Source organism: Nipponia nippon, unplaced genomic scaffold, assembly GCF_047370975.1.
Source record: "Nipponia nippon isolate SJK-2023a ecotype South Korea unplaced genomic scaffold, ASM4737097v1 scaffold_1, whole genome shotgun sequence".
Classification (NCBI taxonomy): Eukaryota; Metazoa; Chordata; class Aves; order Pelecaniformes; family Threskiornithidae; genus Nipponia; species Nipponia nippon.
The window spans coordinates 43,841,109-43,867,957 of NW_028262290.1; the positions used below are offsets into that span (position 1 = coordinate 43,841,109).

General features: G+C 35.5%; 1 protein-coding gene across 10 annotated transcripts in view; it reads left to right on the top strand.

Moving 5' to 3' along the window:
• RB1CC1 (RB1 inducible coiled-coil 1) overlaps window positions 1-26,523 on the top strand; it is an 82,699-nt gene extending 56,176 nt beyond the window's left edge. For 7 of the 10 annotated variants that reach the window (XM_087753399.1, XM_087753409.1, XM_087753391.1 and 4 more), the window contains 11 exons: window positions 1,539-3,454; window positions 7,920-8,079; window positions 10,289-10,397; window positions 10,517-10,757; window positions 14,427-14,478; window positions 15,975-16,022; window positions 18,692-18,750; window positions 20,567-20,703; window positions 21,684-21,725; window positions 25,139-25,209; window positions 25,550-26,523. In XM_087753399.1, the coding sequence (XP_087609525.1) occupies window positions 1,539-3,454; window positions 7,920-8,079; window positions 10,289-10,397; window positions 10,517-10,757; window positions 14,427-14,478; window positions 15,975-16,022; window positions 18,692-18,750; window positions 20,567-20,703; window positions 21,684-21,725; window positions 25,139-25,209; window positions 25,550-25,627 (2,913 nt within the window). In that variant the 3' untranslated portion in view covers window positions 25,628-26,523. The remainder of the gene's footprint in view (window positions 1-1,538; window positions 3,455-7,919; window positions 8,080-10,288; window positions 10,398-10,516; window positions 10,758-14,426; window positions 14,479-15,974; window positions 16,023-18,691; window positions 18,751-20,566; window positions 20,704-21,683; window positions 21,726-25,138; window positions 25,210-25,549) is intronic. The other 3 variants (XM_087753418.1, XM_087753424.1, XM_087753431.1) reach the window with 3 other exon arrangements.
• Window positions 26,524-26,849: the final 326 nt, after the last annotated feature.

The following is a 26,849-nucleotide window of genomic DNA, read 5'->3' on the forward strand; positions in this document are numbered from 1 at the left end:
ATTTGTTCCTAGTTCTGGTAGATGTGAAGATGGTAAAGGAAGAGGACTTTAATACAGGCTTAATTTATTCTGTCAAACAAACCTTGCAAGCAGTAAAATTATTATGTTAATTCTATTAAATAAATAGCAAAGATAAGAAAATCTATAACTGAAGTGTAATCTTGTAGGTACATCATACTGTAAGTTAAATTGAGTTTTAGTCACAGTTGAAAAGCTTGACAATCACAGAACACAGGCTGTTTGCACAGTCTCTGAGGCCTTGCTGAGGTTGATTATTTTTTTAAAGCATTTCAAAATGGTGCTTTACTGAATTTCAGATGCATAGAAATAAGTGCATGTAACTTCACCTGCAGTTACAACCATTATAGCTATGATAAATCAAAGTTCAGCTGAATTAACTATATAAAATATATATTCCATGGCAGTATAGAAAAGCATGATGTCTTTGAAATAGCAAAGATTGGTTTTTGAACACTGGGCATGAATTTACACTTTACAGCAGAGTATGCACTGGAACTTGAGATCTTGCTTTGTAATTCATATGGTAATGAACAAGAACTGATGATAATGAGATTTAAACATGTTATCACAATTAACTGGAAAATTGATTTGAAGGTAAGTTTTTAGCCTTTTAAGAATCAAAAGCACTGGAATTGATCAGAATTATTTGAGAACAGTTCTGTAAAGGTGGAGAAGCTTTACTTAATCTTTGTATTGGTTTACAAGCTGCTGTTACGGATGGGTGATTATGGGTGGTTATTCTAACCATTAGCTTTTCAGTTGAAGATTGAAGGATCTGGTAATACAGAATCAGGTTTGGTGGCATCCAGGGTCTAGAGGCAAAATTACAAAAATTGGGAGCGACGGAAGCAGCATGGAGGGGAAAAAAAAATCCACTTAGACTGTTGTCTTGCATTCTGAAAAATCAGAATGTTGCTTTTAATTAGAATGTGCCCTTCATTATACTCTCTTACTCTTACACTCTCACAAGCAGAACAATTCTCATGCATGTTTTTGATATATTAGTAGACAGTAGTTTTGTTGTAGTAAAGCTTTTTGTAAACCTTTTTAATTTAGTATATTAATAGTGACTGGATTACACTGATTTTTAACAGCAGTACTAGCAAAAATAAAATAAAAATATTTTAGTAACAAAATTATTAGGAGAACCAAAATCAGTAGGCTGTTAGGAAACAGCTTGTTTCTGACTGGTTACTTCAGTTTTTTTGTATCATCCAAACTTATGTTTCAGCCCTTTCAAATACCATTATATGTGATCTATGTAGGACTTTTGGATAGATGAACATTTAATATTTATGTATTTACAAATGGTGCTTTTTTGAAACCTACTAGAAAATCTCTCTGAAGTTCTGCAATTTTTACTTAAATTTTAGTCGTATGTAATTTGGACTGTTACGGATAATAAGGCTGGCTTTTTAAGTTCTTGGTTTTGCCTGGTAATTTTTAATCAATGTAAAATATTAATACTTTTGCCTATCACTTCGTTAAGTGTTTATTTCATGTTTTATAACTTGTAGGCCTCCAACAGTCAGGCATCGCCACAATCTGCTACTACACCAAGGATGGAAAGTACAACAGGAACTGCAATTGCTACCTCTTCAAGAACTCCTCCAGCACTCAGTCTTCAGGATCCCCTGTGTCCTTCTGTATGTCCCCCAGCTCCATTAGAAGAATTGTCTCCAGACAGCATTGATGCTCATACGTTTGATTTTGAAACTATTGCCCATCCGAACTTGGAGCAAGCCCTTAAGCAAGGATCATTAGACTTGGATTCATTAGCAGAAAGTCCAGAATCTGACTTTATGTCAGCAGTAAATGAATTTGTAATAGAAGAAAATCCAGTATCTCCTAATGTAATAAGTGATCCACAAAGTCCAGAAATGATGGTGGAATCTCTTTATTCTTCGGTTATCAATGCAATAGACAGTAGACGTATGCAAGATACGAATTCTTGTGTAAAGGACGTTTCAGTAGAAAATGCATCTCTCAGTGTTTGCATGGAGAAGTGTAGGGTTATTGCCCAAGACTCAAAGGTACATTTAAGAGGTATAAAAGAAGATCTTTGCCACTTTAGAACACTTGTACAAAGAGAACAGTGTGACTTTTCTAATTCTTTAAAATGCACTTCGTTAGAAATAGTAAATACTATTGAGCAGGTAAAACTTTCACTTGAAAAAACACTAAAAGATAAACATCAAAAAGAATTACAGTCTTTGAAAAGTGAATATGAAACTAAAATTAATAAATTATTGGAGGATGGTGAAGAAAGTAAGAAGAAGATTACAAAGTTAAAAGGTGACTTATTAGGCCTTGAGGAAGTTCTTCAGAATAAGAATGATGAATTTGCAATGGTGAAAAATGAGAAAGAAGCTGTAGTTTGCCTTCAGAATGAAAAAGACCAGAAATTACTTGAATTGGAATGCCAAATGGAGACACAAAATTGTGAAATTAAGGAACTGAGACAGTCACGTGAGATAGTACTTGAAGACTTGAAAAAACTTCATGTTGAAAACAATGAAAAACTGCAACTCCTAAGGGCAGAACTTGAGAGTTTAGAGCAAAGTCATTTAAAAGAACTGGAAAACAACCTACAAGCCAGGCATTTACAGGAATTTGAGAAGGTGCTAGCTGAGCACAAGGACTGTTTAGATAAATTAAAAAAAGAGAACCAGCATAGACTTGAACAAATGCAGGAATCTCACGCAGTAGTTGTGCAAGAGAAACAACAACAAGTAGAAGAGTTACAACTCAAAGTTTCAGATCTGTCTGATTTGAGGTGTAAATTAGAAGTTGAACTTGCCCTGAAAGAGGCAGAAACTGATGAAATGAAGCTTCTATTGGAAGAAAGCAGAAACCAGCAACAAGAGGCCTTAAAATCTCAGATTCATAAGGAAACGGAAAGCTTAAAGAAGGAGATAGATAAATTAAACAATAAAATACAAATTAACAGTGATGAATATCAAGTGGGCTTATCAGAACTAAGGACTCTGATGACAATTGAAAAAGATCAGTGCATTTCTGAGCTAGTGGACAGATATGAAGAAGAAGCAAATTTGCTTAGAACTAAACTAAATAAAGTGACACTTCTTCATCAAAAAGCTTCTGAAGCAGAAAAAAGACTTTCAGAGCAAATAACGGAACTACAAAGTAAGTTAGAGTTGGAAGCAAATGCCCTAGAAAAGGAAAAAACAGAAAAATCGTCTCTCTGTGAGCAGCAGGAAAAATACGAAGCTATTATCCGTAAGCTTAAGGAAGAGAAAGAACTGTTAGTATCTAACCAAGAACAAGACAGGCAGTTGCTCATTCAGAAGCTCAATTGTGAAAAAGAGGATGCAGTACAAACTGCTTGTAAAGAGATTGAATTACAGAGGGAAGCTGCTGAAAAAGGGCTTTTGGAAAAAATACAACAACTTGAGATGCAAGTTAATCAGAGGTACTGTAAGAATTAAGTTGCTGTGTTTTCTTAGTATTTTGAAGTAATTAATATGGTATTTGTGATACACTATGCAGTAAGTATAATTTCTACATATTTGTAATAGTGTTTATCTGGGTTGGTTTCTATATTCAAGTTTCAAGTTACTTCTGTTTTATAGTGATATTCCTGTGTCTGTAGTTAATCTCAAAGATTGTAAAATATCTTATACAATATTATTGCCGGCCAGCAATGGAGTTTTTTTATTTCAGTCTTGTAATGTTATGTTGAAGGAGCGTTTCCACAATAGCATGTTGCTTGCAGTTCTGATTTTGATGGTCTCAGCCTCTCTCTCCTTTTTCCATCCTTTGCTCTGGTATTATCACTGTGTGAGCATGCAGTGGCTAGTTTTTAGGCTGATAACTTTCTTTGATTGGCTAACTATATACTCTTGTTGGTGCTAATGGTGGCATGAAAAAGTGTGGAAATGTATGTGATCGACTAAGAACTGTCTGATGGCCACATGGACTTCCATTGACTTTAGCTACCACAGTTGTGTATTTCAGGGTCTTCAGTTTGAGTTTTATAATGAAACACGTGGGCAACATAGTTCTAAAGAACATCCTAACATCATTGTTTTTCAGTGTTAATTTCTGCAGTGTTTTTCCATTTTAAAAAGAAAAATATATTTTCCCCTGCCATAAATGCCTGGAATTACTCTTTCTGACTTATCATATCTTACCTACTTACTAGTTCATAATGCCTGTCAGCAGAGTAGATTATGATGTTGTGGAATGGAAATACTAGAATTTTTCTATGTGACTACTGCTTAGAAACAGTATTCTATTTTGAAATGCTAGAATTTGTCATTTATGTTCTTGTAGTGTGAAGGAACGCAGCGGATAGATCTTGTTTGTACAATACGTAAACAGAGCGTTGTTTTTCTAGGCATTATGATATACCAAGTATGTAAAATGGGAAAAGACCAATAAAATGGACAGAATGGGCATAAAACCCAGAAAAGTACTGCAGAACATGAATACAGACTTAAGTTAGCATTTAACTTCTGAATATTAATGTAATGTTTAAAAAAAAAAAGGAAGGACAGGGAAAGTTATGCAGAGAGTCCAACACGTGTGCACGATTCACTTAAATAGTGTAGGGGAAATCTGAATATCCACTTCACTTGAATTATCCACTTCAGTCCCATTACCTCAGGATTTTGATACGTGAACATATCCATTGTTAAATGATGTTGTATCAGTGTCTGTGTTTTGTATGTCATGTATGAAAAAATACATCAAGATAATATTATGGTTCTTGAGTTAAGATTGGGACATAAGGAAATTAAGAACTGCCCTTCTTAATTGAACAAAATATTCTCTTAATGAAACATGGTGAAATGAGGAAAAACGTGAACCCTATGTTCTTTTCCTTTTATATGTATTAATGCACTGTAGAAGTTTTAAAAACTTGACTGAACAGGAAAAAGATGTAGCTGTGTCATCAGACTTTTTAAAAATCCACAATCTACACTTACATTTGAACAACTTCTGAGCACAGCTGTGTGTATTCTTATACAAACTGGATAAAACAGATAGTAATGTATTTCAAAGAAATATTGTCTGCTTCAGTCTAAAGAAGTGTTAGTAATTTGTTATGAGTTCTGTCAAGTAACTTAATTTTGTGATGTTAAAATATGTGTTGCCTCCTAAGGCTGCTCTTTATGCCTTTAATCTGCTGTTAGGCTTTTACTCTAGGAATAAAGACATGCTGTGTTTTTATATTCAAAAGGCATATATGTTATGTGAATCTGTCTTAATATTTCAAAGTCACTGTCTAGCTGTTTGGTTTTTGAGTTCCTGAAACCCGAAGCTATGTCAGTAATTCGAGTTGACTTGTTATCCTCACTCAGTCATTGTTTAGCAGTTAACTTGTAATGGTAGAAACCAATTTTTATTTGGCATGTGCCTGTATGCTTGTCAGATAAATGTCCTTTTCTCCAAAAGCAATGTTATGTTAGCCATCCAGAAGGCACGGACAGGGAGATGAATTGTTAAATTTCACCCGAGTGTTGCACTGGTATCAGGAATTTAGTTTTTGAACTTGCATGAAAACTAACAAAAATATTTAGAAGTGACAAGGAAATGTTTGTGACCCATGCATCACCAGCATATGAAAATTAATGTGTTTTGGTTATCATGTGCCTGGAATTCAAGCCATCATGATTAGGAAAGATAATAAAACTGCAAGGCATTTGTAACTCTCCTATTTAATCTTTTTACTGTATGTAGTATGTACTAACCAAGATTAACTGAAAAACACAATTTCTGTAATGACTTTGATTGTTAAGCAGTTTGCTGGTTAGTTAAAAGAATTATTACATTGTACAGAATGTTAAAAAATAGAAAAGGATTCATGACTGCTTTGAAAACTGAATTACAGCTTTGGTGTCTTCCAGCCTTGGTATTGTCCAGCCACTTCTATCAGACCACCATCAGTAGTGAAGCTTCTCTGTAGAGCACATGCTTTCTCTCACAGCTAAGCTTAATTTAGAAATAAACTGAAATTTAATCCAGCACGAAAATGCATTCTCAGTGGCATAAGAGAGTTGCCTGGGTGTCTCATGACTTGCTTTGTTCTCTGCTTATTTTATATCTGATTTCTGAGGTTATTTTGCCACTCTGAGAACTTCAGTTGGCTTTCAGGGCTCTTATTTACAACTTCTTATGGGCTTTTTCAGTGCTTAGCTACTGCATAATAGTTTGTATCTTCAATGTATGCCCATGTGGTAGAACAGTGGTAGTGTTGCTAAATGGCATCCTTTGTTATCTTAGCATAGAGCATTATAGTGTTTACTTGCAAAGGAACCCCGATCTGTGAAGAAATGTGCTTTTGGTATCTTGAAAACACTAAAAAAAGTTAGGTATTGTCAGTATTGCCATAGTTGTCAAGACCTTTGCATATTAAATGTGTAAAGCCAATACCTGATATAGTGCCGAGGTTTAAAAACTAGGAATGTATGTTAGCATCCTTTGCAGAATAACAATACCCTTTACCTGGCTGTCGTTTGCAAATAGTCAGTAGTCCAGGCAGCCTGAGAGGCAGATGATACCTGCTTTGGTTTAGTGCAGCTAACAGCCTTGGGATTAGGCTGATGTATTAACTTGGCGTTTAGATAACTTGGAGTAATATGAGTGAATTTTTGTTGCTTGTAAAGCAAGGTGCAGGCATACTGCTTCTTCACACTTCTCAGACAAACTTATCCTGTGCTTTCTTAACTTGATAGAGAGAACTCATGGGAGAAACAGAAGTAGGTGAGTATGTGCTGGATTGTATGGTAGAGCAAAGACTGTAGAAATGGCGGGACCTGGTGGTTTCATGGATGCCCAAACTCCCATCCAGTATGCAGTGATCAGAATTTGACATTCCTTGCCTCCTCTGCAATTCAGTTTTCTTTTGTATTCTCTGTGCTGAATCTTTCTGGTGTCTCTGAGGTTCTGTAGCCGTCAGTGTTAACAGAGAAGCTTTGCATTATGAAGCAAGGAGAATTCTTGGAGCATTTTTAGCATTAGGAGTTGTGCTTGTGAGTGTTAGTATATTAGCACGTGATGTTTTGCTTTCAGCACAGCCTACCTAACATCAGGAGACCATATCTCCAGGCTGCTCTGGCTGGAGAAGACCACTGATGCGTGTATGTAGATGTAGAGTTAGGTTTGGGGGATTTTCTTTATATTAAATATGATTCTGGTGTAGAGGAATAATAGAAATTTAAAATAATAATTTTTCACAAAAGTTGCCCAATGAAGAGATTTGTCTATCCCAGTGTTCTTCAATGGTGGTTCTTGGTAACTCAAGCCAAAACACAGAAGAGGGTAGTTAATGCTTTGGGTTCAGTGATGGAAAACATTTAGCCTATGTAACATTGCCTGTTTCAAGAGCCATTTAAGGTCATTATTCTTCCTGCTTCAATGACTGTTGATGATTTCCTTTCGTTATGATCATTACTACTGTTCTCCAGATTCTACAGCCCAGAGTTTTGTGTTTCGTATCTGAATTCCTTAACATAAGATTTATTGCTGAAATGCTTTAATTATGTGATGTTCTGGAGGCTTTGCATTTTGACATACAACGAATCTTCAGGGAGTTGATACGTCCTTTTTTTCCTCTTTTTACCACTTTCCACATGTTCTTTTATGTTAGAAAAATGAAAACAAAAATCTCCCTCCCTCAACAAAATTTAAAAATTAGTGCCAGTGTAGTACACTAAAAAACAGAATGCCCAAGAGTGAGAATTTGGTAACATGCTCATGATTGAAAAGTAGAATTGAAGATTAGTAATGACTTAATTGGAATACAGTATTTATTAAACATTTCAGAAAAATGTCTCAAAAAGGAACTTCTGACTTGTGTGTGTTTGCTTATTTCATGTATTCTGGGACTCTGTATATGCTGCAAATTTAAAGACTAAACATTTTCTTTTAAGTCCTCCCACGGAATCATCTGTTGAATCAAGCTTGGTTGCTGAACTTCAAGAGAAGCTTCAGGAAGAAAAAATGAAGTTCTTGGAGCAACTTGAAGAACAAGAGAAAAGAAAGAATGAAGAAATGCAGAACATTAGAACATCGCTCACTGCAGAACAGCAGGTAAAGCTGATGCTTTTTTATTACTTTTGCTCCCATGACAATTGTGTTCTTTTGCTCTTTTGAAGTTATGGAGCTGGGTTGTTTGTTTTGGTTTGGTTGTTTTTTTTTTTTTTCCCCCCGTGTAACACTTATACATTCTAAATTTGTGCTGTTACCTGGAGCTGGGATATGAAGTGTTAATGGAATGCAACACTTAAGGAAAAGGAACACCAAGCAAAAAAGCCTTCCACCTGAAATATCTGTGAACTGGGCAATCCAGATTCAATTTTTGTTATTTTGTGACTACTCTTGCTTAGGTTGTTAGGCTAGTGCTGTAAATTTTTATCCATTAATCTATTGAACTCCAGAAAGATACTGGTTAAGTATAGTTTAAGTTAACAACACAAAACTTGTGGACAACACAAAATTAATTATTGGAAATACTAATTGATTTGGAATGCCACTTAATGGCTTTTTAAACTTTATTAGCCTGGGCAGGTGGCATTGGAGGTTGAAAGGAAATGTTATCTTTTGCTTAATAAACTTAGAACCACTGTGTACTCCACACCTTGATACAAAATCATATTGCACTGGATTAGTAATTTTATCAGTATCGACACATGTTTTCCTTTCAAAACATCTTACATCTCTCACGTTTTGTAGATGAGTCTTCAGTTCTTAAATCTCTGTTAGTAGCTGGTATTATCTACAGCTTTGTTGCATTTAAACACTAAGAATGGATTTTCTGTTTTAAGCACCTCTACTTACTTTAGCTATGGTAGGATCAAATAAGGACAAAGAGACAGTGTAGTGATCAGCCACGTTGGTGAATGAATGCTATGAATCACTTGGTGCAGAGAGCAGAAAATTGCCAACAATTATAAAGAAAGGAATATTTCTAAAAGTTTTGGACAGCAAGCATTAATATTGAAGTGAGCCTTACATAGTAAATCTAATAGGAATATTCCATGCATTACACTGATAATCGTAAGAATTGTTTTTCCATCAGAATATGCCTTAATATGCCATTTTCCTCATTATGTAATAATATTCATTTGTGTAGCAGAGCGTGGAAGGGAAGGTTCTGAGGCATTAACAGCAAATTCCAGGGAAGATGGAACCTTTTATTTAAAAAACAAACAAACAAAAAACCCCCCCACAAAACAACAAAAAAAACCCCCACCAAACAAACCCATAAAAATGGTATATGAAAGTCCAGTGCTGAAAGCATAGTGCATTGGCTCTGCTGATCTGGGTATTTTAACCTCACCCTTGATCTAATTTTTTTCTCAGTAAAGTTATCTTAGAGGTGTTACTTATGCTTGTGGTGTGTGATAGTTTTGTTACACAGACGTAGCAAAGGCTGCTGCACACTAGGTAGGGAGTGTAGCCTGCCAAATAGCTTGCATGTTAAGACTGAGAGTTAATAGGCGTAGTTCAAAAATTCACCAAAAAAGTGAAGTTGTAATTTAAAATATCCTTTTAATATATTTAAAATATCCTTTTAATAGGTGGTTGTTGGTAGTATTTGTCTCTCTTCAGCAAAACCTTAAGAGTAGAAGGGGTGAGGGCATAGTGGCTAGTAGAAGGATTGAAGAAGCAAGAAGATTTGTCAGACCGATACCGAAGGATATGCTAGCCTCTTTATTGTTCAGTTATTGAAGCTATTAGCCAGGACTCCTGTATGACTTCTGCATTAATTAATTGTTCACTGAGGAATTAATGCATGACTTAATTCAGATTCTAGTATATTATTCTAGTTTATTAATTATGATATTTTTCTTTTTTTATTACATGTAATATCTTGATGCAGTGCAGCTTTGCCTTAATAACAACTTTAATCCTTAAAGTAATTGTTTTTAATATAAAACATGCAACTGTTGGACATTAACTGGAATATAAAGCATTATGTTTAAAAAAAAAAATTAACAACTTACAAATTATTATTTTTTTAATGATAATTTCTTTATACTACATGTGTATACTGGGCTTGGGGGAACCAGAGGGATAAAAATAAAAAAATTGTTACAGAGAAACCTGAAAACAAAATGTAAAGACATGTTATCTCTTCAACAAAGTAATATATAAACAAGTTTAATTCCTTGTTTAATTATGATTTAGGAAACTGAAATGCCTGATATCTTTTGTACTTTTTTGTTCTAGTGATATATTTTGCATTATGTTAATACAGTACATTTCTTATTTCAGTATTATTTCTTTCTGTTTTCAGACCAACTTTAACACTGTTCTGGCAAGAGAGAAAATGAAAAAAGAAAACATAATTAATGATCTTAGTGACAAATTAAAAATGCTTACACAACAGCAAGAAAAAGATAAGGGTAAGCAAAGTTCTGGAAAAGTATGCATCTTTTCTAATAGGACAATTCCATTCACTACAGATGGGTTTTGATCCTTAGTGCTGCTGTTATTAAAGAATTTTTCTTTACTTGTGTCATAGATTTGATTGAAACACTTTCTGAAGATCGAGCTCGCTTACTCGAAGAGAAGAAAAAGCTTGAAGAAGAAGTTAATAAACTGAGAATTAGTAATTTTTCTCCATCAACCTACTCAGCAGCAGCTTCAGAAGCTTGTGGAGCCTGCGCAGCTGATATTCTCACTGACGCAGACAGATTGGTTTCTGACACTGCAGCTGAAGGGAGAATGGACTCCACGATGGAAACCAGTATGATGGCTGTGCAGTAAGTATGGGGCATTATAGCAGGAACACACAAAGCATGCTCTTGTTCTTTAAATGTGTGCTGTTGGGTATTGCGAAGTACAAATGAGCACGTTTAACACTCCTTCTGCCTTTGATATTGTTGCTAAAAATATTCTTTTAAATGTACGCATACAATTGTGGTGTCACAATCATCAGAAACGTGTGGTTTTGATGACTTAGAAGTATGCAACTTAAAGGTGAAATTTGGCCCCACAATTATGAGGTGAAATAATAGACCTAAGTGTATGAAATGTAAGTGAAACGAGAGAGCAATTGTAATAATGGCCTAGAATGAGCTGAGTGGCTGCATGTTATTGGCATATCTTTTGAACAGTGGCTGGCTCTCATTTAAAAACAAACAAACAGAAAAACTTTGATTGTTCATGTACATCTCTGCTGTAAGATAGCATAATGACATTATTTGATAAAGAGGAAGAGGTGATAGGTATGCTTGGTAGAAATTAGGCTGAATCCTCAGGATTCAAAACAAGGGACTGAGGCTGATTAAGTGGCCTTGATGTATTGATGTTTTGTATTATTGGAGAGAAGGACAGGTGTTCAGTGTCCCTTTGTTTGTATAACCTCTGATTCATCAGTACTGTCAGCTGTGATGTACTGCTGGCTTACTAGAAGGCAGTGATGGGACTGGGAAAAAACTTGGCAATGCTTTAAACCCTTACTTGAGGAAAACAGCTAGGGCAAGCAACTTACGTACCTCAAACTAAACTTTTCACTTAAGATTGGTTCTTTTGATTTTGGATCTGGTTGATAATCTGGATTTACAACAGATTCAAATAACATTATATTGATATTGCACACATTTAACTGTTTATCACCCTTTTTGTATGGAGGTTTAATTAGGCAGGGGCTAGTTTGCAGGCAAGTATCTGAAGCTGTGCTTGAAATACTGAGGTGATTATAGGGATCAGAGGTCACTTACGGGGGTTTTTTTCAGTCATCAACTTGACTATATTTTCCATTTTGGATACCCTACAATAGCTGTGCACTTTGGTATTGCCATATAACGCCTTGCCTAGTAAGATAAGAGTCTACATGTAAAGCTAGTAGACTGATCTGGTCTCAGTATGTGACTATTAAGTCTTGTGAACTTAAATAATTCTGACTGGTACAAAATTGTCCTGTTGGTTGTTGTCAGAAATCCAGCCTACTGCAGATGTATTTTCTGTTTTTTTCAATACTGACTGCCATGAAAATGTACATCAAGTTCAGAGCCTTGATTCTTACTTCATATGTACCTAAAGTAATTTTGTAAAGACTTTTGAATAGTAAAGACTGATGCTCCAAGAGAAGGGGCTATGATGATGTATGCAAAAACTCTATTTTTTTAAAAATTTTCTTAACAATTTTCATAAATTTATTTTAACAAATGTAGAATGCTAGGCTTAAAAATTCTGTACTAAAATGAGCACATTGTATTACATGTACTTTCTGACTAGAGTAAGACAAAATGATTAGCACATGATATGTGTGCATTAAAATAGGACTCATTACTAGAAGATACTCAGCTATTATCATGCTTAGTGCAGTATGGGAATCCATTCAGAGTAGATTACTGGGAGAGAATTCAGAAAACAAACGGTGAAGAAGTTTTGTCCAGAGCATTCCAGTTGTTTTTGTAGCTCCATATAGAAACTGAAAAAAACTAGAAAAATTTAAAAATCTATAGTATGAGTGTGTTTCTGCTATAGCAGCCCAAGAAAACTGAAATAATCAACACTTAGTATTTTTTACTAATTACTGAGAATTGTTCTTCATGCTAACACTTTCTACCTCCTCGTGGTGGAAGACTGCATTTCTTTAATTCTCGTATACTAGGAGTACTCATTTTAAGATCCTTCTCCATGTCTAAGGTGTCTAAGGAAATTTGGATTTGAACTGGAAGGCACTTCTAAATATTAGCACTCACATGGAATGTTTTCTTTTATGCTTTCACACCTGTAGTAGCTTTTTAATAGACTTTTAATACCTCAGTTATGATTGCAATGCCAGATTTCCTCTCTTCTCCTAATCCTCCCATAGAATTTCATATTTGTGAGGTTGATAAATATCACAGGCTGTGTCATGTTACCCTGAATAAACAGCAAGCCTGCTTTGTTCTAGTTGCCTCAGTGCAATGAGGTGTTTTGGGAAGACAGATCTTGTGATCTTATTTAAAATAGAACAAAAATTCATGTGCTCTTATTTCCCCTCTTATTTCTGAAGCTTCTCGAAATATATGTCTGATGCTTCAGAACTGTACAGGGTAATGTTTGTTGTATTCTTTTGCACGGAAAAAAATCCCAGATTAATTTCATTATACCCCTAATATTATTAAAGGTTTCTTTTTGCTCATTAAGAACACTTACCTGAAGAAACTGGCTGCATCTTTGAATCGCCCACTCAATACAGCTTGCAAATTTTCACTGTTGTTGGAAGGAAAGCAGAATAACTGACTGTAAGCTCCTGGTTGCTACCCCTTTACCTAGTATCTTCGTGGAAGATCATTAAGCAATTGCAACCTATGCATTTTCTCACTTTTGTGCCACTAGCTTTTTGAACAACCCCAGACTTCTGCTTACTTATCACAGAAGTAATGAACCTGAGTGGGAAACACACAAGTGGAATGAGGTTTTGCCTGAGAAGCAAAAGCAGAGTTGTTAGATATACTTACATTCACATTAATCAGTGCCCATCACAACTGGTGCTGCCTAACCCAGAATAATGTACCCAGTGCACTAAAGAACTTTGTGGAAGCAAGGGTGAAAACAGTTGTTGCTTACCAAACTAAACTTGCACTGATAATCAATAAAACACTGCAATACCCTCTCTTTAGAAGGAGAACTATTTCTTACAATAGTCGTTCTAGTCCTGAACTCTCAAGGCAGGCTTACAAAAAAAAAAACTTGAAAAGGTAAGCCTGGGAACAAAAAATTTTTGCTCAACGTACTAAAAGTGAGGTAATAAATGGGCAGAAATTATTACAGGTTTCTGTTGACTTCTTCCTATTACATAAGGGCTAAACAGCCTTTTAACTGAAATGAAGTAATGATTAGCATGGATTAATTATAATCAGTTAGTTCTACTTGGCATTTTCCTTGGATTTATAGCATGTTTTGTCAGACTGGATGAATGGACTATGCGTCTAAAAACTTGTCCGTTTTCTTTTCCCAACCAAATGGGTTTGGACTCCAAAATATATTGTTTCTTCCCTGTTACACTACCTTTAAAAATACAAAGACTAGGAAAATAAGACATTGTAGAGCTGAACTGCAATATCAAGGGTTAACTGCCAAAGCATTTGGAGCTGTATCTTTCATCCTAATGTTTTGAAAATAATGCAAAATATGCAGAAATGGCCCCATGTAAATTTATAAACTAATCAGTGACTGAAAATTTACTGGCTTGTTGCAACAAAGAAGCTCCTTGGGTTTAAAATAAAAAAAGGGGGGCGTGGGGGGGGAAATCCCCCAAAACCTTCTACCAGAAATGTTGATGGGGATTCTTAAGCTATCTTTCTGTGTTCTTCCCTCTGTTCTAGCAATACCTGGCACTCATCACTGAGTGAAGATTGGGGAGGTGGGAAAGATAATTTTTGATCATGAAAAAAAATTTCATTTTTAATCTATCCATTTTCTTCTTTCTCTTTTAGTGAAAATGTCCATATGTCTGAAGAAAAACAGAGGATAATGTTGTTAGAAAGAGTGAGTAGATTGTTTGTGATGATAAGCATTACAACTAAGTACTTATAAATATGTATGTGTAAAGTTGTGCTGTGGTCAGTTATATACTCTGATGCAACATAGTATCTGCAAGGCTTATAAATGTCATTCCAGGGAATGGTTTTTCATTGTACTTATTTTGTATCAGTATAATTCATAGAAGTAATTCAAAATAAGTATTAATACATTATACTTGCACTTGGCCTAGCTTAAAGTTTGTTTATACTTTATTCTGTTTATGTAGGCTTCAGTATGAATGAGTCAGGTGTAGTGTTTCTTCTTAGGAGTTGAAACATTCAAGGCCAGGCTGGATGGGGCTCTGAGCAACCTGATCTAGTTGAAGATGTCCCTGCCCTTTGCAGGGGGGTTGGACGAGATGACCTTTAAAGCTCCCTTCCATTCCAAAGCATTCTATGATTCTATGATGGGTCATTAATCTAGGGAATTTCTGTAGCAAAAAAAGGCTTTGATTACTTTTTCAAATTAAGGCATCCAAAGCAGTTGGACAGGAATTAATTGAAATGTGTAATTTCTTCTTTTAGGCTGCTATTACTTAGATAATTTTAATTCTGCTTAGGATGCATTATAATCTTGACAGTATTTCTTCTGTAAAAAGTGAAATAACACTTGTTATGAATGTGCTTAAAATTGCAATTTTCTGAAGTTATTGTCATGTTCCTACAAGCTAGAATTGTAAGTTTATACCTCACCCTTCCTGCTTCTCCCAAATACATACCTTAATAAAATTTTCACTTCTGTTACAACTTTTATTTTGAGCATAGCCTTCAATGTGCACTGAGCAATGGAACCTTTTTGATGAAATAAAAGTTGTTACTCTTGGTAAAAAGCTAGATTAACCCTTAGTAGTTACACTGTAATCTTTTAGATTCTAGTAATTTTTAACTATCCAGTAGTATCTAACTCCATTCCAGTTGCCTTTTTCTTGCCTCTTCAAAGTTGACCTTAAAAAAAAAAAAAGTGTCCTTAGCTTTCAGCTTTCTGGGATCACTTAAACTATAATCTATGATCAGTTAGAGAACATGTATGTTTTCTGTTAATGGATTGTGGCACTGTATGATGCAAGTGGCTGGATATTTCTGACTAGGAGCACTTACATGCTTTATTCTGTCATCTGCTTACAAAGGATTTGTCATGGGTAGAAGCTAAAAGATAGTAACATATTACATTTCTTTTGCTGTTTTATCAGTGAAATGTTTTTCTAAGTTAAGCAGAAGGATGAGTATGGAGATAAGCATAGCTTGGCAGTGGGTTTTGTAGCACTGTCGTAATCGCTAGACTTCAAATTTTTTTACATGTCTTTGTTCGAAAGATGATTTGATACTGTTTTAAAACTGAAAGCTGTAGTAAATATGTATATTGTACAAGTATTCTGGCCCTGGTCATATCAAAACTTTTTAAAAAATGTTTATACTGTATAAGGTGTATTAATTAGTTAATCAGATAAGATTTTCTTTCAGACTTTGCAGTTGAAAGAGGAGGAAAATAAGAGATTAAATCAAAGACTGGTAAGTGTTCATGCAATGCAAGTTTTAAGTCTCCTGAAAAAATAAGAAAAGCTTACAAATGTTAAGTTTGTTAAAATCTAAAAATGTGTTTTATCAACTTCAAAAATGTTTTAAGTGTTAAGGCAAGTGGCAAATAGGTAACCTGATAACCTTTCAGAGGTACCTCAATTTAGCAGTCTTCTCATGGAAAAGATTCTCAGGACTGGAGAGAAAGAAACTTCCCCAAAAACACAGACCATCCAGGCTTGGGGTAGGGGGAGTTAATTTCAGTGGTGCCATGGCTGGGTTGTTCAACAACAGTAGATTGAAAGCCAGTTTACAACAATGTAAATATGCCTGCACATTAAGCATAATTAGGAGTGTTAGCAATAACTTAGAGATTGTTTTTTAGAAAACTGCACCTGTCTTTTTTGTAAGGTGTGAAACTAATTCTGGCTAGCAACTGGAAATATGAACAGCCATTGTCTTAAACTGAAACACTCAAATAACAGTCAATGCCTATGGAAGGAAAAAGAATACAGCAACAGAGTTCTCTTGATTCCTGTGCTATGGATCCTTCTCAGAATAAAATGAAACTGAAGAAAACCCAGCGTTACACAAGACAAATACAAAATTCTTTTTTGTCATTATGATTAATAACAAGCCAAGTAAGAGAAATCAGCAGCTCATTGGTGTCTAAAGCAATTCAAAATTATTTTCTAAATGGGCATAGGAACATAATATCTTTTAAATATCTTGGTTATAAATTGGCCATTTCATAGATAAAATACACTATTTTTATTTCTTGTCTCTTCATCCTCCTTTCTTCCCCTCTTCCCAGTACACTTCTAAAACAGAAATATACATCAGGCCTTACATACTAATATATATTTCTATCCAGCTCCTTCAGATAAGGAACCCAGAAGGGGTTCTGCACAATAAAAGAAAATCTTTTCAGGTCACTGACTTTTGCAGCAAAACTTGTGGGTTACCTCTGCAAGCAATAAAACATAGAAAGGAGCTCCTTTTAATATGAGGAATGTTATTACAGGATTTTTGTTATTTTAAATAAATTATTGAGAAAGGGACCATTTTTTTCTGTTTAAAGGCTATTGGAACTCTAGTCATAAAATATTCTTTACTAAGTTTTAATGGAAATATTCTTAACATTCTAATTTGTTCTGTTTTTCTTAAGGTTAGAAATTAATCAAAAATACAGAAATCAAGCTAGTTTGCATTTTAATTTAACACTTATTCCAGTTTTAAAAAACAGAAAAACTTTGGTCTTAACATGTGAAGGGAACTGTCAAACACTTCAGTGAATGATGTAAGCAAATTATATGCATTTGACAACTTTCATGTTAGCTGCAACTTTTGCAAGAAAAAAAAGTACAGTGTGGATAAGTCAAAGAAATGTATCTAACAAAAAAAAATTGATCTGAAGTTGGACTGGATAAAGAAAACTGCTGAAAGTGTCATCAGAAGTTGAGAGCTTTTTGTGTTGTACAGTATTCAGTTTGGCCTCCTTCTTTGAGGAAATGAAGAAAATGAGCAGTGAATAGGGTGTAAGCTCCTATTACGACAGGCTCATGCTGTTTCCAGGGAAGTGTGTGGAGGGAAGACTGACAATAGGAAATATGCTGTAGGTAACAATATTTGAGTTACAGCTGAAAAATCATGTGCTAAACTTCAAGTATGAGTAATCTAGATTTCAGTGGCATGTATAAATAGTCCAGGAAGTAGGAACCTATGGAAAAACTGCAAGACCTTTAATCAGAGTCTCTACAGGGCAATTATGAATTGTGTTCTGTAAGGAAGTTACCAGAGGGTAATGAACTGTATACATTTACATCAGATCAGCTTGTCTATCTACTTGCCTGTATGTGGGCTATATATGTATCCCTTTGCAGATGAAAAGTAGCATTACCCATTTTCATTTCTTATCACAGTTACTGTAGAAAGTGTATGTACACTTATATTTTTTGTTAGATCTAGTTCATCCTACTGAAGTTGGTTCGTGTGCCAGTATTAAACAAACAGATTTAAAGGCAAATACCATGCATATAGGAGATAAGAATTATGTCCAAAACCTTACATAATTGAGCCTTTGTTTGGTCTTAGTCAATTTGATTCCAGTTTTACTCCAGGGAGCACTGCTCTGTCTATTATAGTAAACTTTAGATCATGTGGCAGTCCTTAGTAAAACTGAGAGACCATACCGAGTTCAACATCCAGAGTTTAATTGCAATAAAAATGTTTAACCTCCAGTGTTTTACAGTCAGCCTTTTTCAGAATGTCAGTGGCTTCTGTGTTAGAGTGCACAACTATATCATAGGTCTTGTGTATGCTCAGAACAAACCTTCCCTGGCACTGATCTGGAAAGCACTTCTCAGTTTTAAATAATGAGGGAGAAGTCAGTTACGTAAGAAATTTCATAATCAAAGGTAGCTATTTAAAAAAAAAAAAAAAAAAGAAACCCCACCAAACCCACAAACAAACAAAAAACAACCAAACCTGCTACGGAACAGAATGACAGAAAAGTATGCTGTTTTCTTGAGTGAATGTAAGATCTGCAAGAATAGACACTGTTTGAAATCAATAATAAATGGTTTCTTTTAACCGTATTGTTACCTGCAATATACGTTTCATCATAGCTTGCCAATACTTTACAGCTTCTATCTTTTTTATAGATGTCCCAGAGCATGTCATCAGTATCCTCAAGACATTCTGAAAAAATAGCAATTAGAGAGTGAGTACATGTTAATTTTGATATAAACAGATGGATATGCCTTCATAATAAGTATGTAGTTAAAGAATGTCACAATTCTTCTGTTCCTGCTCTGTGGTGATAAGATATATAGGTCATCTCTATAGTTTAGCCATCAGTTATTGAACCATCACAGTTGGGCATAAATCAAATTTTTTAAACCCTTTTTTTAAACAAAAAAAAGGCCTTTCTGAATTTTGTATGTCAGTAGCTTTCATGAATTCTGTGCCTTTCTTCACACAGTTCATAAGGATAACACCTCGTGGGATTTATAGAATCCTCCCAGAGTTTTCTTTTAAATTACTTATTGTTTATCTGTAACTTTCTTGAAATCATGCTAAGGAAAAGTAGAAGGAATCCTGTTCACCCTGAATATGCGTAGTGCTGCATTATATTTCAAGAGAAGTTTTACCTTCCTCAAGTCTTCAAAATTTTTGGCTTACCTTGACAGAATGAAATGAGATTAACTCAAATATTTTGTTAGATATTATCAATCTGTTAGCAGCTGCCTGTAGAATTGTTACTGGAAAAAGAAGTATTAATTCTTGCAAAATATGAAAGCTACAGACAACCGTTCTTAAGTAATTTATCAGTCTGATATTAATTGAGTAATAGAAAAAATCTTTTTGGAAAGAAAACAGACACAGATTATTCCTTTAATGTTTTCTGAATTACACCAAATGGCATTTTTATTGTAACAAGGCCAGTATGTGCAGAATCAACTTTTCCTGTGAGCATCTGAATATTGTGGCAACTCTCTTGGTAGTATTTGGTGAGGAAAACGTCACGGAAGAATTCATCTGTCCAATAGAGATGTCTTTATCTAATTCAGTATAGTCTGTCATCATAGTAAGTCCAGGCAGAAAAACCTGGAGTATTGTTTTATTTAATCTGAAAGTGAACTTCAAAGAAGATGAGCTAAATTTCTCTCTAGATTTAGCTATTGATCTCTGACTATGTATCTGTGATTTCCTTTTATGGAGAAGAGTTTTCTCCTTTCTTTGCTACTTCTCCCCCATCCCCAGATTAGTAGTAATATTTATTCTTAGAGCCCTGTCATGGTCTAATGCTTAATTTTTGGCTATTTTAGACTTCATTTCATTAATGGGTAAATAATTTACTTCCAACACATTTGCACTGTGAAATAGAAATTGCAGACAGAAAAAGTTCTCTGAATTCTCTTACTGAAACTTGGCATGAGAACTTGGTACCTTCATGTGTTATCCTGGTGTCAGGAAGAAACAGATTTTTGAAACTTTTTATGTAAAGTCCCCACAGTGTTTCTTTTACTTTTAACCCTTTGATCAAAGATGAACATTTTATCCCTTCTTTGTCTTGTGTGTTTAAAATTTTAAGATTGAATAGTTACATAAATTTTTCTCTGCTCAAATTGACTTCAGTTTAAAACATCAAAAGAATGTTTGTAAACACTGGTACAGTGATCATTACCGTAAGTACTGGTGAATAAAAATAATATAAAATTGAAATGTTAGTATTTTGTTAGGTACTTCTGTTTATATTTCAAAGCAAAACTGTCAGTTCTTTTGAAAAAAATAATTTGAGCTGATGGATGCAGAAAAACATTTCAAAACCACTTTTTAAAAGATAATGTTTTGTTGACTTCAGAAAATATAAAATGTATATGAGTTGGCATAACAAGTAGAAATGTCTGTGCTGCTGTTTGACTAAGTCTCAGTATATGCAATACTTGGGAAGAAATTGTAGTGTAATTAATGTAGTTTTAGACTTCTATGCTTTTTTAGTTAAGTTCCTTGATTTTTCCCCCCCCCCCCCCCAGTTTTCAGGTTGGCGATTTGGTTCTCATTATCTTGGATGAAAGGCATGACAACTATGTATTGTTCACTGTGAGTCCAACCTTGTATTTCTTGCACTCAGAATCTCTTGCTGCACTGGATCTCAAACCAGGTGAGTGTGGTAAGTGTCAAATTACTTCCAATTATTATCTCCTCCTACAAATAACACTCTTAACTTTCTAACACTTAGTAAGTGATTTTATAAATGTGATAAATATGAGAAGCATGTAATATAGATAGCTGTCAGCTATCTTTATAGCCTTTGCTATTTGTTTTGCTGCTAAACATTTTTCAAGGCAGAACATTTTAAATCAAAAATTTTTATATAGATGTTAATACCTTGGGAAAATAAGGAAAAATATCTGCATCTTCAAAGTAAGCTGTCAAAAAAAAAAAAAAAAGAGGAAATGCTAATTTTGTACGCACACAGAGTATGTTAACGTGTCTGTGGGGAAAACATTCCCATCAGGCTGCTTAGCTATTCAGCATGAATAATAATGCATAACTGTGTAGGTCTCGGGCCTATTTTTATGTGGACTTATGTTTTCAATGTCGTCTTTGAGGAAACTAACTACAAAACTCAAGGTGACATTTCTGTCAAAACTGCATGCTCTGTTCTTATTTTTTAATACCTGATTTTGTGATGTTCTTTGAAGATTGTCTTTGGCTAAAATTTGTTCTCTCTGTAGCTCATCTTCTAAAAGTGAAGAAAGAACATTTTGTATTAAATCTAATTATCAGTAAAAGTTTGTGTGTTATTGCATGTCAGAAGCTGTCAACTTATTCTCAATGAGCAAACTCATTGTAGGTTTCAATTATGATGAAAGATGATAGTTCTGAAATTATTGTGTAATCTCCAGAAGACCACCAAGCTTTAACTGCATTGAGACTGCTGAAGAATCTGTCCCATATGTGTTCTGTGAAACACATGGGAAGAACTGTCTTGCATACGTAATACATTCTGAACTATGGCATTAGTAGTGCATATGTAACTCTCATATATGATTTATTTTCTTACTATTGGTTTACATATATAAGGTAAAAGGCATGTCAGTTTGTATATTACTTGAGTACACAGTTCACTGACCTGTCTGTTTTCAGATGGACTTAGCCTGCTCCATTCCATACCACATGCTAACCAAGGTTAGTTTCAAATTTGAGAAAACTGCACATAAAACAAACACAAAGACTTACCATTTGCTTTAGGAACATACTTGCGTCTAGCTAGGAACTTCAGGAAACCATGTCTTGATTATATTTCTGCATCAGGGAAGTGGAGAAAATGAAACCCAGAACACTAGTATTATTTATGATAGATTAAAATTGGTGTGGAGTAGGTGCTGCAAATTGCTGTTTTAAGGGCTGCCAAAATGTTGCATCTAAATCTGACCTTTTGTACCAACACATATATATCAAGTTGTTAATCCTGTATAGGTCCACCTACAGAATTAAGTGTCAGGGATCTAGGCTATTGTAGGTTGTCTCTACCTATGTTAAGAGCACTTAGAATGCTATGACAACAGTGAAATTGGTTGAAGACTGCATGGTTTCTACGTTGTCCCTTATCTTTGGGATATGGAAGTTTTCATTTGCAAATGTAAGGAAAAAAACTCTGCATCTATCTCACTATCTTTGTTAGAGCAGTGAAGTCTGTCAGCCAAGCAAATTAAAAAAACTTAAAAGCATTCAGGCCAGATATGAATACTTTGCACTGATTTGTAAGAGTGTGGAGTAGAACAAAATCTGCTCCGTTATCAATAGTCAAATTAATCCTTGTCATGGTTTAACCCTAGCCAGGACTAAGGACCACACAGCCGCTTGCTCACTCCCCTCCGGTGGGATGGGGGAGAGAATCAGAAGGGTAAAAGCGAGAAAACTTGTGGGTTGAGATACAGTTTAATAGGTAAAGCAAAAGCCATGCGCAAAAGCAAAGCAAAACAAGGAATTTGAGGCTGCATCTCAAATACTGTGTTCAGTTTTGAGCCCCTCGCTGCAAGAAGGACATTGAGGTGCTGGAGCGTGTCCAAAGAGCAGCAATGAAGCTGGTGAAGGGTCTAGAGAACAGGTCTTATGAGGAGCAGCTGACAGAACTGGGGCTGTTTTAGCCTGGAGAAAAGGAGGCTGAGGAGAGACCTTATTGCTGTCTACAACTACCTGAAAGGAGGTTGTAGCGAGGTGGGGGTTGATCTCTTTCCCCAAATAACAAGCGATAGGACTAGAGGAAATGGCCTCAAGTTGCACGAGGGGAGGCTTAGATTGGATACTGGGAAAAAAATTTCTTCACTGAAAGGGCAGTCAGGCACTGGAACAGGCTGCCCAGGGAAGCGGTTGAGTCCCCATCCCTGGAGGTATTTAAAAGACTGGCAGATGTGGTGCTTAAGGACATGGTTTAGTGGTGGACTTGGCAGTGCTAGGTTAACGGTTGGACTTAATGATCTTAAGGGTCTTTTCCAACCTAAATGATTCCATGATTCTATGACTCATTTGCTACTTTCCATTGGCAGGCAGATGTTAGCCATCTCCAGGAAAGCAGGGTTCCATCACATGTAATGGTTACTTGGGAAGACAAATGCCATCACTCCAAACATCCCCCCCTTACTACTTCTTCCCCTAGCTTTATATGCTGAGCATGATGTCATATGGTATGGAACAGCCCTTTGGTCAGTTGGGGTCAGCTGCCCCAGCCATGTCCCCTCCCAGCTTCTTGTGCACTCCCAGCCTACTCGCTGGTGGGGTGGTGTGAGAAGCAGAAAAGGCCTTGACTCTGTGCAAGCGCTGCTCAGCAATGATGAAAACATCCCTGTGTTATTATAGAATCATAGAATCGTTAAGGTTGGAAAAGACCCTTAAGATCGAGTCCAACCGTTAACCCATCGCTGCCAAGTCCATCACTAAACCATGTCCTCAAGCACCACATCTATCCGTCCTTTAAGGATCTCCAGGGATGGAGACTCAACCACTTCCCTGGGCAGCCTGTTCCAATGCCTGACTACCCTTTTGGTGAAGAAGTTTTTCCTAATACCCAACCTAAACTTTCTCTGGCGCAGCTTGAGGCCGTTTCCTCTCGTCCTATCACTTATTACTAGGGAGAAGAGACCGACCTCCACCTCGCTACAACCTCCTTCCAGGTAGTTGTAGACAGCAATAAGGTCTCCCCTCAGCCTCCTGTTCTCCAGACTAAACAACCCCAGTTCCCTCAGCTGCTTCTCACAGGACTTGTTCTCTAGACGCTTCACCAACTTCATTGCCCTTCTCTGGATATGCTCCAGCACCTCGATGTCCTTCTTGTAGTGAGGGGCCCAAAACTGAACACAGTACTCGAGGTGCGGCCTCACCAGTGCCAAGTACAGGGGCACTATCACCTCCCTGGTCCTGCTGGCCACACTATTCCTGATACAGGCCAGGATGCCATTGGCCCTCTTGGCCACCTGAGCACACTGCTGGCTCATGTTCAGGTGGCTGTCAGCCAGGACCCCCTGGTCCTTTTCTGCCAGGCAGCTCTGCAGCCACTCCTCCCCCAGCCCGTAGCGTTGCATGGGGCTGTTGTGACTGAAGTGCAGGACTTGGCACTTAGCCGAGTTGAATCTCATGCAGTTGGCCCTGGTAACACTGTTTTCAGCACAAATCCAAAACATAGCCCCATACTAGCTACTATGAAGAAAATTAACGCTATTCCAGCCAAAACCAGCACAATCCTGAAGGGTAGGATTAAAATTTCAAACTCTGGTTCTTGAGTGACTCGTGTTGTAGTCACTAGATACAGTAGCTCATAAATAGTCATACTTAGAAAAGCATTGATTTTAGTATTATGCAGAGCATACGTGAGCTGTTCCTTCCATCTGTTTTGATGTTTTCTTCATGCCATGATTAGTGACAGACAGAAAATAGCAAAGCATGTAAAATGGATATAAGTTCTTGGAATACAAGGCAAATATGCATTTCTTCACTGTTACAGAAAAGGATACAAGCTGAAAGTATTTATGCCCAGTTTGTTGCTCTTTTGACCTGTCGGTTTATTTTTGAGGTTTTTCACTTTTCTCCTTTCTGAACAGTATTGGGTACTCTCAAAGACTGCAACCAAAACTAGAGACTTGTATGGCTTTAAAATTATTATTTATGAGTAACTAATTTCCATCACTAATAGAGAAAAATAATAAAATATTTCAGTAAGGGCAATAATAATAGCTGAGTACAGAAGACTTTCTATCTTTTGAAATACTTCAAGAAATTCTCACCTTAAATCAGACCAAAAGGTCAAGCTGGGTTGACTAGAACAATTTTGAATTATTAAATAAATTTCAGTTTTGATTTGCCTGTGTTCTCTAATGTTAACTTTAAAAGAAAATTTAAACTGGAAAATCAATTTTTTGTTTGAAAATGTCAGTGACCTGTCTTGATATCTGAACTTACTTAAATTTTGTTAATTTATTAAAAAAAATTTAAGAATTTCTGCTTTCAATGAAATCACTTTAGCAAATAATCTTTAACTATATTGAATGTAATGTCCTGTTACCTGTAGTTGATTATCCAAAATAATAAATATATTGTCTCTTTAGCTTCAGGTGCATCTAGGAGACCTTGGGTGCTAGGAAAAGTGATGGAAAAGGAATATTGCCAGGCAAAAAAGGTAAGGAAATAGAATGGAAAATCATCTGATAAAATTAATAGAGAAGAAAATCAGATTTCATGTTTGTAAAAACTGTGAGAAGTACTCTCTGCGTAAGCGAGATGAAAATTGTCCTAGGTTCTGCCATTCCTGCTCTATTTTCTAGAAAGTGAATAGCAAGAGAAGAGGAAATAGAAAAAAAAGTGAGCAGTGGCTTGGGTAGTTGTGTCCATACTGCCCAGAAACTTGCCAGACTCCAAAGGGTCTCATAAATGCTGAGAGGCAGGAATCAGTTTTTGCTTAAAAATATAAAAAATAGAGGAATAATCTCACATTTCTAATGTAAATTTTTTTTTTGTAGGCGCAAAACAGATTTAAAGTTCCTTTGGGTACAAAATTCTACAGAGTGAAAGCAGTACCATGGAACAAGAAAGTATAACACAAAAAAATTCATTTGTTCTGTCTCCGTTCTTTTTTTGACTTGTCCTTCAGTGCTTGTTCATCGCTCCAAGTAGCAGGCCATCTTTTTATACTGAGGTCATGTGACAAGATCCGTCATTGATGTACTGCTTTTACTTTTTAACAGGTCACATTTTAGAAACAAGAATTTCATCAAAAACTCTGGCCCTAACTGTTCCAATTTTTTTACCCAGATAACTTTAGGAGTGTGGACCAAATGAGTTCCATTTTCTCAGAGGGCAACCACATGAAACATGGTTTGCTAGCCATGTTAATTGCCTGTTAAATATACATTAGCTTGTATTTAGATGTTAAATGTTAGTTACCATTATTACCAGCATACGTCCTTTTGTGAAATCATTATCGAAGTACTTGCACTCTTTAACAGGTTCTTTATATGTGTAAAATTCATCAACTATTTAAAGAGGAGTGTTCATTGCATGCAGATAATCATATAATTTTTCTTCAACATGAGTTTGCCTCAGTAGATGAATAAAAATAACTACTGCAACTTGTTTCATTACATGAAAATGCTCTTTAATGTTAAAAAAAACCTTGTAATTTGATAGACTGATTTTGAAAATCAGTCCGTTAGATCTGCAATCTTCAAAAGCACTTTCGATGGATTGATCACACAGATTCTGAAGGGGAGACACCTGTGCCATTTGTTCAAAGTGAAGCACTTGTTCTTCCCAACAAAACAGAAATCTTGTATTAATCTATTTAGAAAAATCATATTGATGAAATTGTATTTCATGGTTGAGTTTCAGGAAAAAACTCATTGTACATTAACCATACAAGAGTCATTTAAGTAACAAATTATTGTAATTGTAAAAGACATGTAGAATTTTAAAACAATAAAGATTTGAAACTGTATGTGTTTGAAGTATTTATGTGCCTTTTAAATACTATCTATAATATTTATTTCATGTTAATCTATTGCAGCTTCTCTCTGATTCCTTCAGCAGTTTCATTACATAGAAATACCTAAATTTTCTACAAGAGGTATTAATATTCAACAAATTCAGGAATTACAAGAATTACCTTGTAACACTAAAAAAGAATTTAAGTAGACAGAAATTCATTTTGTCAGCAAATCAAACTGATAAATGAAATTTTTCAAAATAGTTATACTGGCTACATTTTAAAAATGTAGTCTAATTTATTTTTTTAATAACAGTATAAAATGATGTACTATAAAT